The sequence below is a fragment of the Lathamus discolor genome, chromosome 2 (genome assembly GCF_037157495.1).
Source record: "Lathamus discolor isolate bLatDis1 chromosome 2, bLatDis1.hap1, whole genome shotgun sequence".
Lineage (NCBI taxonomy): Eukaryota > Metazoa > Chordata > Aves > Psittaciformes > Psittacidae > Lathamus > Lathamus discolor.
Genome location: NC_088885.1, coordinates 20,934,375 through 20,947,962, shown reverse-complemented (window position 1 = coordinate 20,947,962; position 13,588 = coordinate 20,934,375). Strand labels below are relative to the sequence as shown.

General features: G+C 39.0%; 1 protein-coding gene across 8 annotated transcripts in view; it reads left to right on the top strand.

Moving 5' to 3' along the window:
* Positions 1-13,588, top strand: part of ZNF385D (zinc finger protein 385D) — a 426,940-nt gene that overhangs the window by 84,187 nt on the left and 329,165 nt on the right. For all 8 annotated transcript variants that reach the window (XM_065666059.1, XM_065666052.1, XM_065666054.1 and 5 more), the window contains one exon: positions 9,315-9,593. In XM_065666059.1, coding sequence (XP_065522131.1) covers positions 9,320-9,593 — 274 coding nt within the window. In that variant the 5' untranslated portion in view covers positions 9,315-9,319. The remainder of the gene's footprint in view (positions 1-9,314; positions 9,594-13,588) is intronic.

The following is a 13,588-nucleotide window of genomic DNA, read 5'->3' as shown; positions in this document are numbered from 1 at the left end:
TTGCTTTCTGCTGAGATATAAAGATTTGACTGGATGTTTAGTTACTAGGAAAACCAAAGATCTTTTAAGGTGGTACATGACACTTAGAGGATATCTGGATGACTGGTTGTAGGCTGATTTCACATTAGGGAGTTGATCCAGAGAGGTAGAAAGAGGTGATTTCTACCTGTGAAGTCAAAAGTAATATTCTTCTATCAGAAATATTGTGGCCACAGGACTAGGGAAGTGATGATCCCCCTATACTCAACACTGGTCAGGCAAGTCTTGTGAGGAGTGGCTGAGGGAACTGGGGTTGTTTAGCTTGGAGAAAGGGAAGCTTCTTATTGCTCTCTACAACTACCTGAAAGGAGGATGTAGCAAGGTGGGTGTTAGTCTTTTTTCCCAAAGGAACAACTGATAGGATAAGAAATAGCTTCAAGTTGCACCAGCAAAGGTTTAGACTGGCTATTAGGAAACATTTAGGGTTGTCATTCATTGGAATGCACTGCCCAAAGAAGTGGCTGAGTCACCATTCCTGGAGGTATTTAAAAGATATGTAGATGTGGCTGGGTCGTGGTTTAGTGGTAGACTTGGTAATGGTAGGTTAATGTTTGGACTTGATGATCTTAAAGGTCTTTTCCAACCTAAATGATTCTGTGATTTTAATTGCAATACCTACAACAGTTCTGTAGTTTTGTACAGGTTGAGTGTCATATTTTTCCTTTGCACATCCTTTTTCCTTTAGACCCTACTAAATGGTCTTACTTGTATATAGCTCAGAGTTAACTTGAAAAATCTGCATTATTTTTCTTTAATATCTGTGCTTACTTCCTGCCTTCTCAGAAATAATGCTTAACCCAAGATTTTGTTTAGTAGAGGGATTCTGAATCGCAAACAATCACTTCTGTGCCTTCCTTTTGAGCCAAGCCAACTCAGTGCTGTTGACTGGAATTTTGAGGCTGAGTGGAATTCCCAAATATGGAAAGCAAGAATATGGAAAAAAATAATACACTTCAGGGTGCGTAGCAACACCAAATTTTCTTGGTAGGCAGAACCTTCATAGCGTTGCTAGCTACACCTTTTGCCATTTTAACTACTGCCTTCTATACACCGTCTGTACCACAAGATACCCCTGTTGGAGATGAGGGTGAAGCAACGCAAACAGCCTGCTTTACCTGCGCGGGAAAAGCAACCTTAAGGACCTAGGTACCAGACACATAGCTGAATACATGTCTTTAACTGGCCCCATTTTAGGCAGAAATCTCTGTCTTCACAAGGACCGTCTCTGAAAGCAGATTGAATAAAAAGCAAATGAGGGAGTTTTCATGGCTTGGCTTTGGCTGTAAGTCACCACGGTAGTGCTTCTCAGATTTTAGAAGCTGATGTTTGCAAATTAATTGCTTGGCCTTTAAATAGTTCCAAACCACCCAAAGTGCTCTATTATGTTAGTACAGGCTTGAGAAATAGATATGCATTACTAGCTAATTGAATAACATATGGTGTTGATTAGTGCTTAGCTCTTTATAGAACTCAATTAAAAAAAATGACTGCAGTATATTTTGAGAGTATGAGATGTCTGTTGGTTGCTTCTGGCATGAGAGAACTGCTGAACCAAGAAATGATGAACTTCTTCTGTTTAGTTCATCTATAAGTTCCTTTAGGAGCTTGTGGTGCACGTGACTGTGGTGGGAGATAGGCTGGAGTCTGTTCATTTGCAGCAGGATTGAAATGCAGCCTTTCCTGAAAGATTTAAGTGCTCTCCTGGCAAAACAAAACAAAAGCCCAGGCTTTTTTGTTTTCTCTGCTATTGCTCAAAGTATACAAATATACAGTGAGCCTGTTTCAAATGGATAAAAATCTACTCTTATAGGGTTCAGTTTGTAGAGTTGCATTTCTTGGGAGGAATCCCAGGACACAGACATTAAGTTATAAAGCCCTTCAACCCCAAATAACCTCAGTCTCCTCCCCCCTCATCCTTCTCCCTCCTTTCCCTTCCCTCAGCAATAAACATGTGGGGAAAACCTGTCTTTATTTCTTTCACTTGATGCAGTTTTTGCTCAAGAGATTATTTTCCTCTCAAACTTCACAAAAATTACCGGAGATGATGATAATTATGATTTTCTTATTATTTACATAGATAATTGAAGCGGTATAGTAGCTAACAGCAGAGATCAGACTGGGAGGAGCTGGAAGAATACAGAAAAACAATAAACAGGAAAATAAAGTGTTTCTGACTTTTTTTATCCCTTCCACATAAGCTAACTCTTCTACTGTATCTTTTGTGGATTTTTTTAAGAGAAAATTTTGTAAATAGTGGCTTCAAGCGTGACGTGTGCTGTTTGAGATGGCAACAAGAAATACTGACTTCTGTCTGCAGTTTTGTCACTGACTAGTAATTCAGCTCTTGGGTGTATGATCTGACAAACTCTTCCTTTACTGTTTAGAAGCAAGTGATGGTTATTCTTACAGTCCTAAAATTCTTAGTAGAAAAGCCTACTGACAGTGTAAAATTATTTAATGCATATATTTTCCAGGTTTTCATCAGCTTTCATTGTATTGTATACTATTTTGTATTTATTTTTTGTCTGAAGGACAGCAAAATCTGAAAAACTCAGAACAAAGGAGGTCCTGAAAAATCAATTATTTAAAAAATAAACCCTTTCCAGTCCCAGTAGGTTCTCATTCCCCCGTAGCTCTTCTGCTGAAATGACGTTCATTCATCCATCCAGACAAAACAGATGAGGCCTGCAGCATATCCTGAAGGTTACTCAGGTCATTTGGGAGGGAGCTGCACTTCAGAGATGCAGTGCTTTTCACTGGGAGTGCCCTTTCGCCGTTTCCACATTGTGTGTCCTTCTCATTATGTGCTTGTAACTGCCACAGCAGCAATGTGTAAAATAGAGCATTCATGACCTAAATTACTCTGGGCTCAAAACCAGGAGCAGGTGCAACCCTCCTCAGAACCGTAAGGCTGCAATGTCACGACCACATCATCCAGTGATAATGGAGGTGGAAGAGGCAAAAGCTATTTTACTTTTGTGTTCATGATCTTCCCCCAGGCTGTCCTGCCCCCTCCATCTATGTATAAAATAGATGGCAATATGTTCATTTTTAAGCTTCTCCCAGGTATAAGTGTCGAGAGCCTACATTTTTTTTTATTCAGTGAGGTCAACCTAGAGGTTGTAAAAGCAAGTTAGTTGTTACTGGCTTCTTGTTAAAGGTGCTGGAAGTACCCAATGCAGCAGGGATTTTTGCGAAGCATGAAGGGTAAATAGGGAGTCCTTAGCATGCAGATGCCAGTTTTGGGAAGGTTCCTGTCGTATATGGGCTCACAGTATGGAAGATATTCTGTAAAGGCTAATACAAAGGTCACCCTACTGCCATGGTTGTTACCAACCAGTAATATTCTATCACTTGACAGATACAGCAAAATATTTATGAAGTTTGAAGAGATTTGAAGACTCTAGTTCCAGAAGGGTGTTTGTGTAGCATGCCTGTAACATTCCCCCAAGATGTGAGAACTGACAAGGTGATAATTAAAGAGAAGATCTTGATAAGTCATTGATCTTTTTTTTTTTCTTAAACATTGTGCTAGCAACAGTTTCTTTGAAAGCAGCTGCTACCTGTTGATATCTGAAAATTGAGTTTTATTATTACCTGCAAAAGTTCAGTCCTTTTAACATTTTCAGAGGCTATTATGGCAGGCAGAGTGAGATTCAGCCCATCTAACTTGAGATCTAAAGCAGACATCTGTAAAGGAAGAGGAATACATGTTCCTAGGAAAAAAACCCACCTATGTTTATAATTTTAGTCTATTTCACAGGGAGATGACTCTTTCCATAGGCCCTGTGGGTGAGATTTACAGTGACTGCAGAGTCTAGGGGTGACTGCGATGCAAGCTTCTACACCTTTGATTCCCACTTAAATGTCTTTCACAGTTTTGGAATGAAATATTAGAAATCCCTGAATATTGTAATTAGGGGCCTTTTCTCCTTTAATGCTGTGTCTGTATTTTTCTGTCCTTCAGCTATTACAGGAATGTGTTTGTTGTAGCAACCTGTTTGGAAGCATACAGGGAGATATTCCCTAAGATGTACTGTATCATTCGTCAGTGGAAGGTGGTCTGCATTGAGTACAGCTGGCTTACCTACATAGTGGTCTCTTACTATTGGATTCATAAGTCTCTGTTGGTCTCTTAAATATACCCAACATACTTGACTATTACATGCGCTGTGTCAAGTCACAGTGACTGAGGCAGTTCTGTGCTGACAAGACAATCTGGAAACTGAACAGTTGTAATACAAATGAGCAAAGTTTCCTTTCAATATCCTTGAATAGAAAGCATGATGTAGTCTTGCATTTAAGAAGGTAAGGATTGTTTCATGGAGAGGATGTAACTTCTAATCCCTTACATTCACGCACATTTCAGCCTCTATGTTAGCTATGCCAGCAAACACCACAGTTCGTAGTTGTGCTGCTTTTCCACATGGGACAGTTTTCTACTTCACAAAGCTATAATGTTATGCAAAGTTCATTTTACTGGTAAGCATCATTGAGCCAAAATTGAGTTCAGAACTCCAGGGAAAATAAATGTAAGCATTTATCCACAGTGCTGTTTCAATTGGCTTGAAATTTTTCAGTCTTCATCAGGGTACCTAAAGTTTGAGAAGTTAGCTTTTTTGGGGAGGGAGAGGGAGAGGGTGGTGGAAGGAGAGGAGAGGAGAGAAGAGAGGGAAAAGTTACCTGCAAAACTGATGGCTAAGATATGTAACCGTTATAGTTAAGATTAACTCTGTAATGTGGCAGCAGGGAAAGAGGGTTTTCATTTAATGCCTATCGATCAGACTGGTAAGATATTTATAGCAATTAAAAATTGCATTTTAAATTAAGATTATAATGTTTTCTTCTAACCATTTTCCATGGAATTTTCCAGTAGAATAAACTAAGCATTCTTTTCCTTACTCCCACCAATCAAAATTGCTGCCTGAACATTTCAGTCGAAAAAATAAAGTATGCAGTAATGAAGGCACAAACTGGAAGTCTGCTGCTTTGCAAGAGTTAATCTGCAGCTGCATTAATTTAAACACTGGTGGATCTTTACAAGATTTCACAAACTTGATGTTTTTCTTCTTTTAAAATACTAGTTGGAGTTGCAAATTGTATTTTATAAGTATACCAGCAAGTTATACTCAGTAGGATGTCTACCCATTCATCCTTTGCTGTCTTTATTTCCTTGTCCTTTAAGGAATATCAGGTAGGAAGACCTCAATGTTTTAAACTGCTGCTGCTTTTAAGAATTCTTTTGTGTTAATGTTCAGGATTCTTTTTTTCCCTTCAAAGCATTTGTATCCAATCTGCATACTGAGTACTGCTATGTAACACCGTTTTACAACATCAGATCAAGTGGTTTGTACAGGTCTGTACTATTTCACCTTAGTCCTTTAGTAATGCCATTATATACTCAGAAATCCCTTTGTATCTGTAAAGGAAATGGTAGCAGACTGTAATGTAATATGTCTTCCTGAAACTTTTGTTTTCCTAATAGATACCTGGTCTGCAGTTATCATAAAATCATAGGATAGTTTGGGTTGGAAAGGATCCTAAGATCATTAAGTTCCAGCCCCCCTGCCATGGGCAGGGACACCTCACACTTAAGCCATGTCACCCAAGGCTCCGTCCAATCTGGCCTTGAACACCACCAGGGAGGGAGCATTCACAGCTTCTTTGAGCTACCCGTTCCAGTGCCTCACCACCCTTACAGTAAAGAACTTCCTGAACTTCCCATACTTGAGTTTTAACCCCTTACCCCTTGTCCTGTCAGTCCCTAATGGAAACTCCCTCCCCAGCATCTTTGTAGGCCCCCTTCAGATACTGGAAGGCTGCTGTGAGGTCTCCATGCAGCCTTCTCTTCTCCAGGCTGGACAGCCCTGACTTTCTCAGCCTATTTTCATGCATGGGAGGTGCTCCAGTCCCCTGATCATCCTCATGGCCCTCCTCTGCACTTGTTCCAACAGTTCCATGTCCTTTTTATGTTGAGGACACAAGAACTGCACACAATACCCCAGGTGAGGTCTCACGAGAGCAGAGTAGAGGGGCAGGATCACCTCTTTCAACCTGCTGGTCACGCTTCTTTTGATGCAGCCCAGGATACGGTTGGCTTTCTGGGCTGTGAGCGCACACTGAAGCCGGCTCATGTTCATTTTCTCATCGACCAACACCCCCAAGTCCTTTTCCACATGGCTGCTCTGAATCTCTTCTTCTCCACCCACCTTGTAGCTGTGCCTGGGATTGCTCTGACCCAGGTGTAGGACCTTGCCCTTGGCGTGGTTGAACTTCATGAGGTTGGCATCAGCCCACCTCACAAGCGTGTCAAGGTCCCTCTGGATGGCATCCCTTCCCTCCAGCGTATCAACCTAACCACACAGCTTGGTGTTATCGGCAGACTTGCTGAGGGCGCACTCCATCCCGCTGTCCATGTCACTCACAAAGATGTTGAACAAGACCGGTCCCAACACCAATCCCTGAGGGACACCACTCGTTACTGGTCTCCAGCTGGACATCGAGCCATTTACCACAACTCTTTGTGTGCAGCCGTCCAGCCAGTTCTTTATCCACCAAGTGGTCCATCCATCAAATTGATATCTCTCCAATTTAGAGACAAGGATGTTGTGCGGGAAAAGTCCAGGTAGATGGCATCAGCTGCTTTGCCCCATCCATTAGTTCTGTAGTCCCATCATAGAAAGGCCATCAAATTGATCAGATGTGATTTGCCCTTAGTGAAGAATTATCCCCTTCTTTCTCTAGATTTGACAGACATGTGAGAAGGCAAAAACATATTGCAGCTCTAATGCCATCACAACTTTCTAATGAAAGAGAAATCAAATCGTAGATGCTCATTTTTTTTGTTTCCAAGGTGGAATTTCCCTTATTACTTTTCTGTGTCTCTGTTGACTGTGCATTTTATAATTGCTTTTTCTGGAACAAGATGCAAGACAGAAGTGTTCTATATGCCAAAAATAAGAATCTCATATATTATTAGTCTGTGTTGACTTGCATACTGGAAGGATGCAGTAACATGCTAGTATACTTTATTAGGCTGCCAGCTTATTTGTTTAAATGTTTCAAAGAGAATTAGATATGTGTACACATAGTATATAAGATTTGTTTCATTTACTAGATTACATTTGCTTACAAAGTTTTACACCTTGGTTAGAAGACACCTTGTATTGCAGTAATCTGGTGCCTTTATGACTAGCACTGTATGTCTAGAGGTATGTTTTACTTGTAATTTTAAATTTATACTGCTCTCTAGTGGAGAATACTTTCAATGCAGAAGTATATATATATTAATGTAGAGATGTCTATAAGCTGGGATTTCTGAAAAGTTACTGTCATCCAGAGCAATTCAGTAAAACTAATGCTATCATGTTAGAATGTAGTCCTTGTAATGCTTTGATTAAAGACTGAATGTCTAAACTTAAAAATATTTCAGACAGATGCATATACCTCTTTGGAATGAACAATATCTCCAGCAAACTCTGCTGCTTCCTCAGGAGAAACCTCCTCCTTCCATTAGGAGAAGTATGCTACAGATCTACTATAGAAAAACCTCAAGTTTTCCCCTAAGCTTCCATTCTCATAATGTCTTATGGGAGGGTTGTAATTTGTCTATAAAAGTTCCTATCATCTGTTGGTATAATAGGTTTGATTTTATTAAATAACTGCTTTTATGCTGGGTTTTTTTTTTTTCCTCTCTAATTTTGCTTTGGAATGAATTCTTTAGCCGGCTTTCTCATTTCTTGCTGTGGGCAGTTAAAATCCTAGGTACGAATTGACTGCGCACAAAAAATGAAATAGTAATACTGACTGAACAGGTTGAGTGAGGTTTTAATGTGCAGCAATTGTGGAGCTTTTTCAAAACTGGGTCTCTGCTTGCTTAAATAAGATTTGTTGCCATAAAAGGAAACAATGCTAGTTAGATAGCAGACAAATCTGAAAACTGAGATTGGGACTATTTTGAATATTGGTAGGTGTTAGATTTGCATCTTCAGATAAATTGATCTTTACGATTTGATTGGAAAGCGTTTGAATTCTTGGGAGGACTGGCAAAATGTTTTGCTGATGAAATTCACAATATTTGAAGCTCTCCCAAGTGATTTGCAGTATTATGGTGTAGTCAGACCTAAATCTGAAGGCCTGTTGAGATTTATTTTTAGATACTGAACCTTGTCTGGATCTGGGATCAACTGAGTCTGTAGCCCATTTTCTTGTGTTGCTGCAATCATCATTTTTTGTCTCTAGGTTGACTGATTTGTCAGGTAGAGATCAAATAGTATCATCATATTTAAGTCTGCAGTAATTTCGTCACTCTATGTACCGATTAGATTCTTTGGCTAGACCTTCATTTATTCACTAAGTCTAGGAGAACAAGCAATTTAAAGTTTCATATGCTATATAAAGGTCTCATCAAGATGCTAAGTTGGTATAAGATTTTGCACTCTGAATAGCAAATTAGGCTTGCAGTGCACAGAACACTTCACCTGCTTCATTTCTGCTCACCTTTAATCACAGAAACTCATGTTTACATTGGCTTCACTTGAAGTTTTGCAGATGAGATTATCTTCTCATTTCTTGTAGTTGTTACAGCTTGGTATTAGCTGAATATAAACTAACTACCCTCAAATTATAATCCTGGGAGGTTAAGATAAGAAACTAATAGAACATGTTCATTGTTTGTCTTTGAACTATTTTGAATGAGACAAGTTATAAAATAGATGGGCTTGAAAGCATTCATGGGAATAGGAGGGGGGTGACTAGGGGTTGCTAAATATCTAATTAATAAACTCAGGAGTGGGGACTATGCATTTGAGTTTCGCAGAATAAAATATAAGGGGGTTATTTTTTCTTCTAGTAATTGCAGCACACCAAAATATGTACATACAGGAAACCCTGACTAACTCTCCTCCCCCTCACTCCCCCCCCCCCCCCCCTTTTTTTTTTGTTTGTTTACCCTCAAAGCATGGGTTTTCCAGGGGCTGCAGCTTCCTTTATGGCATGTCTGCCTGCTCTGGTGTGGCGTTTTCCTTGGGCTGCAGGTTGGCTATCTGCTCATTGAGGTATTCTGTGTGCTGCAGGGAGACAACCTGTGTCATCAGAGCCTTCACTGTGAGCTGGAGAGGAATCTCTGCTCCAGTGCCTGGAGAACCTCCTTCCCCTTCTTTTCCACTGTCTACAAGGCTGTTTCTCTCACATGTTTTTGTTTGCAGATGTAGAAATCTTGTGTATATTGTTTCGTGTTGCTCATCGCTTATCCCCCTTATGTCTTTTCCCCACAGAAAACATGAAGAAGCCGTGGAGCCCTGATTTACCAGCTGATAACCAATCATACAATTCAGATTTCACATCCGTCCCCGATAGAGAGGGTGAGAAAGAGTTAGCACCTGATGGCACTGAAGAAAAGAAGGAGAGAGAAAAGAAACACACAAATTTCACTTTGTGTAATGTTTGTAACATTCAGCTGAACTCTGCTGCTCAGGCACAAATCCACTACAATGGCAAGTCCCATCAGAAGAGGTTAAAACAGCTCAGCAATGGCAATCTCAAAGGTGATAATGGTAAGCATTAAAATACGTATACCTTTTTGCCATTTTTTGTTGAGAGAATTGCAGCAATGTGCAGTAGAATCTATATATGTGAGTCTAAACATTTTTTAAATTCAGACAACAAATTTTTTGAACTTAAGACAAAGGCTTCTGATGGCCTCAGAGTGCTTGGTGTCATCCCTAACGTGAGCATCTGGCAAATAGCTAAAGGTATGCCATCTGTGTTGTTAGAAGTGTTTTCATTTTATGTTTTGCTTATGTGATGATGTTTATTCAGATTCTTTCTCATTCCATTTGCATTTTGATGGTTTTCAGCATAATCAGTGATATTCCATATTTCACGGTCGACTGAAAGGTTATACTTGCTGGGGGTATGGTTGCTTGATGAATGTAAGGTGGTTGCAAAATAAATAAATTGAAACAAATATGTTACACAGAACAAATATATTCCCAAACTCATTTCACTTTAGTCTGCTAATTCAGGTTCAACCCATAGCAAGCATATGTCTGTTTAAAGATCATAACTGAAGTCAAATAGAGATGGAACAAAGGTTATTTTGGTTTTAATTGATTTACTTGGCAGCTTTGGGAAAAGCATTTTATAGTAGGTTGCATGTTTTTCTGTCATCAGAGTGAGTTGTATGCCTCAAAGAAAAATGTTTGTGCTGTATGTACAAAAGTAGATAATAGAGGCAAATTATGGTCCCTGACAGGAAAAAACAGATTACTAGGTTATCATTTTCTCCGTGTTATAACACGTAGTAGTCAGCTTTGCTTTCTATGGGTAGAGTTGTACTGTATTGCACTCTGCTTCTATGTACCATGTCACAAAAATAATGGTTTTAATATGATGTAATTAGGACTTTGAGACTCCTTTTTCAGACCTCACACTTTACTTAATATTTTGTACTGTGAGTTGCTTCTTGTCTGCAGAGGGATATGCATAACATGAGTCCTTAGACAGGTATTTTAATAATCTGAGGAATAATGTAGGTATGTTACTGAAGTGTGTTGGATGTGAGTGCTTTTCTGTGCAAGAGGTGTGTTGCTCATTTCCTTAAAATAAAACAATAAAACAAACAAAAAACCACTGAGAAGCACAAATCCTTTTGTGCATACGTAGCAGGACTATAACATGCGCTGCTGTTCATAGTTCAGGCTTATGAGGAATACCACTGCTATTAGTAGGAGCTGTGAAAATGCATAGAGATTGATTTCCTAATTTATTAAAGGTGCAATATGGTTATCCACAAATGCATTTGTTCTAACGAAATAAACAAAAAGTCTAATGTTACTGCTATCTTCCTTTAAGGTAAAATTTTATCATTATTTTTAGCACAATAATTTTGCTAATGGTAGAGTGTGTTTTTCTCCAGTTCATTTTTCTGCTTTTATCCATAGTAATGAAAGAATTAGTAATTAAGCAGCACTGAAATTAGTGTCAGAGGGCTTCAGTAATGCTTCAACATTTGTATTCTGGCAGGGTTTCTTTTCCTTCTTAAAAGTATCCCTGCATCATGTGTACCTGCACCCATTTGTAGACAGAAAAGAGCAGATTGACTATCTAGCTTTTTGTTTCAAGGTGCAGTTATTTTTTGGGGTTCCCTGAAACTTGAGGCTTTTCAAATCTGGCAGATCTTTGAGTATAATCAAAAGTAGCACTCAACCGAGAGAGCTACGTAGGGAAGAGCATAAGGGAATGATATTCTCATGTTATTAGACTTGGAGATTTCATTTTTTTAAACTGAACGTTAACTGAAATAGACACCGATATTAAATATTTCTTGCTAGAAGTCAGAACTGTATTACAGCTGAATGTCCGAGTAACCACCCCTCTCTGCACTTTGAACAGAGTCCTTGTTAGAGATCCCTCTTGTAAGTCAAGTAGAAATCGGAACTTGACAGACCTTCCCAGTAAGTTTTCTTAAAACTGGTAGTTATGAAATATGGGCAGTGTTTTCCAAATGAACTTTTTGTTGATGAGACCCCAGGAAGCCCAAGCAACACATGACCATGATTAAAAAACCTTATGACTTGACCCTTTCAGTTTATCATGTACACACAAATGATGCTTTTTGAAGGTCACTGAAGTAACTGTTAAACATGTACGATACGGTTTATTCAGTGTACTGTCATTGGTGTGCATATGTCGTTTATGAGAATGGTATTTCTTGTTTAGAAGTATGATCATCACAGAAGACAGCTGTTATGCTCAATGTCCAGGTTAATGGTCTAATAATTCTTGAGATTAGATTTTTCTGTAAATTAAAATTAAGTAAAGGCTGTGCTTCATGAGATTATCTTCCAAGGCCTCATCATTAGTAGTTTTTCATTATATCTCATGTTGAATGAGTGAAGTGTTTGCACTGTGCACAAGAAAACCCCGTTTCCAAATGCAGCAACTCATGGACTGTACAATGGGTTGTATATGCCTTTGCAAAATTGTGTGCTTCCTTGGAACTAACATATGTGGAAAGGCTGGGAAAAATACTGGAATTGTGACTTACTGTTTTGCTTTATCTCTGAATTATTCTATCAAAGCAGGGCAGGTTTGTGTGTTTCATATTGCAAGGGCTAATAGAAATGCAGGACTGATTGTATGGAGCAACAGCCCATGTTTAGTTCCAAAATAATTTGCAATGGACTGCTGAACAAAGGTAGGGTTCAGTTGTATTAGCATTTGACTGTGTAATTAATGTTGTTATCATCTTCAAACTGTATGAAGTAGCTTTTATCTGCTAGAAGAAAGTAACAGCATGCTACTATACTGGAATCTCATAAGGTAAGTTACTTAAGCACAAAACCTATTAACATCTGCAAATGTACAATTGATAGATAATGTTGCTTTTTACCCCACAATGCACATTTCTTTGCTCCTGTATTGGTATCTGTTCTAATTTGCACACCTCCCCAGATTTGCTCTAGAAGATTTTGCTAGTTGTTTATTTGTTAGCTTGGTAGCTTTATTGTATGATACCCACTTGGTTCCTTCCTGGGTGCAGAGCAGCCTCTGAGCAGCACACTTGGCAGTCACAAAAATGATGTGAACCCATCGTTTCATGTGTCATTACTCGGTACAGTGATTTGTGATGACTTCACATGACATAGTGAGACGTCAGCAGTTTGTTACTGAACTGTATGTGCTTGGGAATAACAGAGTTTTCTGTTTCTTCTTCCTAATAATTGCTTGTTATGTCGCTTTAAAGGAATTCTTATACTTTTCTCTTTACACCCTATAATGTAATCCTCTTGATGGTGACTTTTTGCCTTTCTGCTCTAATACATGCAGTAGCAAGGTGACAAGTAAGTCAGTGAAGAACTTTTGAGGATTAAAAGAGGGCAAAATGAATTTTGTGTCTGGTCTGCTGACATTGTACCACTTCTCACAAAACCAGGCTGGAAGCTGTGAGAAGAGGTGAACTCTTGTGGGAAATAGTTTATTCTGACCAGTAGAAGCAAGACTTGTGTTTCTACTGGCAGAATGAGAAAATAACTGTGGATGTGCATGTGCGGCAGTACCAGAGAGAAAGCTGATATTTGTAAGACTTCTACGCAAACCAGAATTTCCCCTGTGCTTTCTTTTCTGTAAATTGCTGAATCATCATGAGTGAATGAGGCATGGTTAGGGCAAAACCTAAAACTGCTTACCTCTGCAATACTTCCTACAATACATTAGATGACAGGTGGAAAAATAATGGAGAAGAGAAATGGCACAAAATTAATAGAAAGCTTTTCACTTTAAAAATTGGTTTCTGAAACATTATGCTTTTAAAACATAGGAGCCAGAGAGGCATTTGGCAGTAGCTTCTTTACCTAGGTCTTTGAATTCATAGCCCAGACAAAAGACTATCCAGTTTAGCAAGTTTCATTTACTTTCTTTTAAACTAAACCTGCCTACAACTTTTTTTTCAGTGAAATGTCATCTTAGAAAAATCTCATTGTGCTGTGAGCAAGGACGGTGAATGCATGAAAGAAAGGAAAAAGATCAGAATTAAATAACCCTTTTT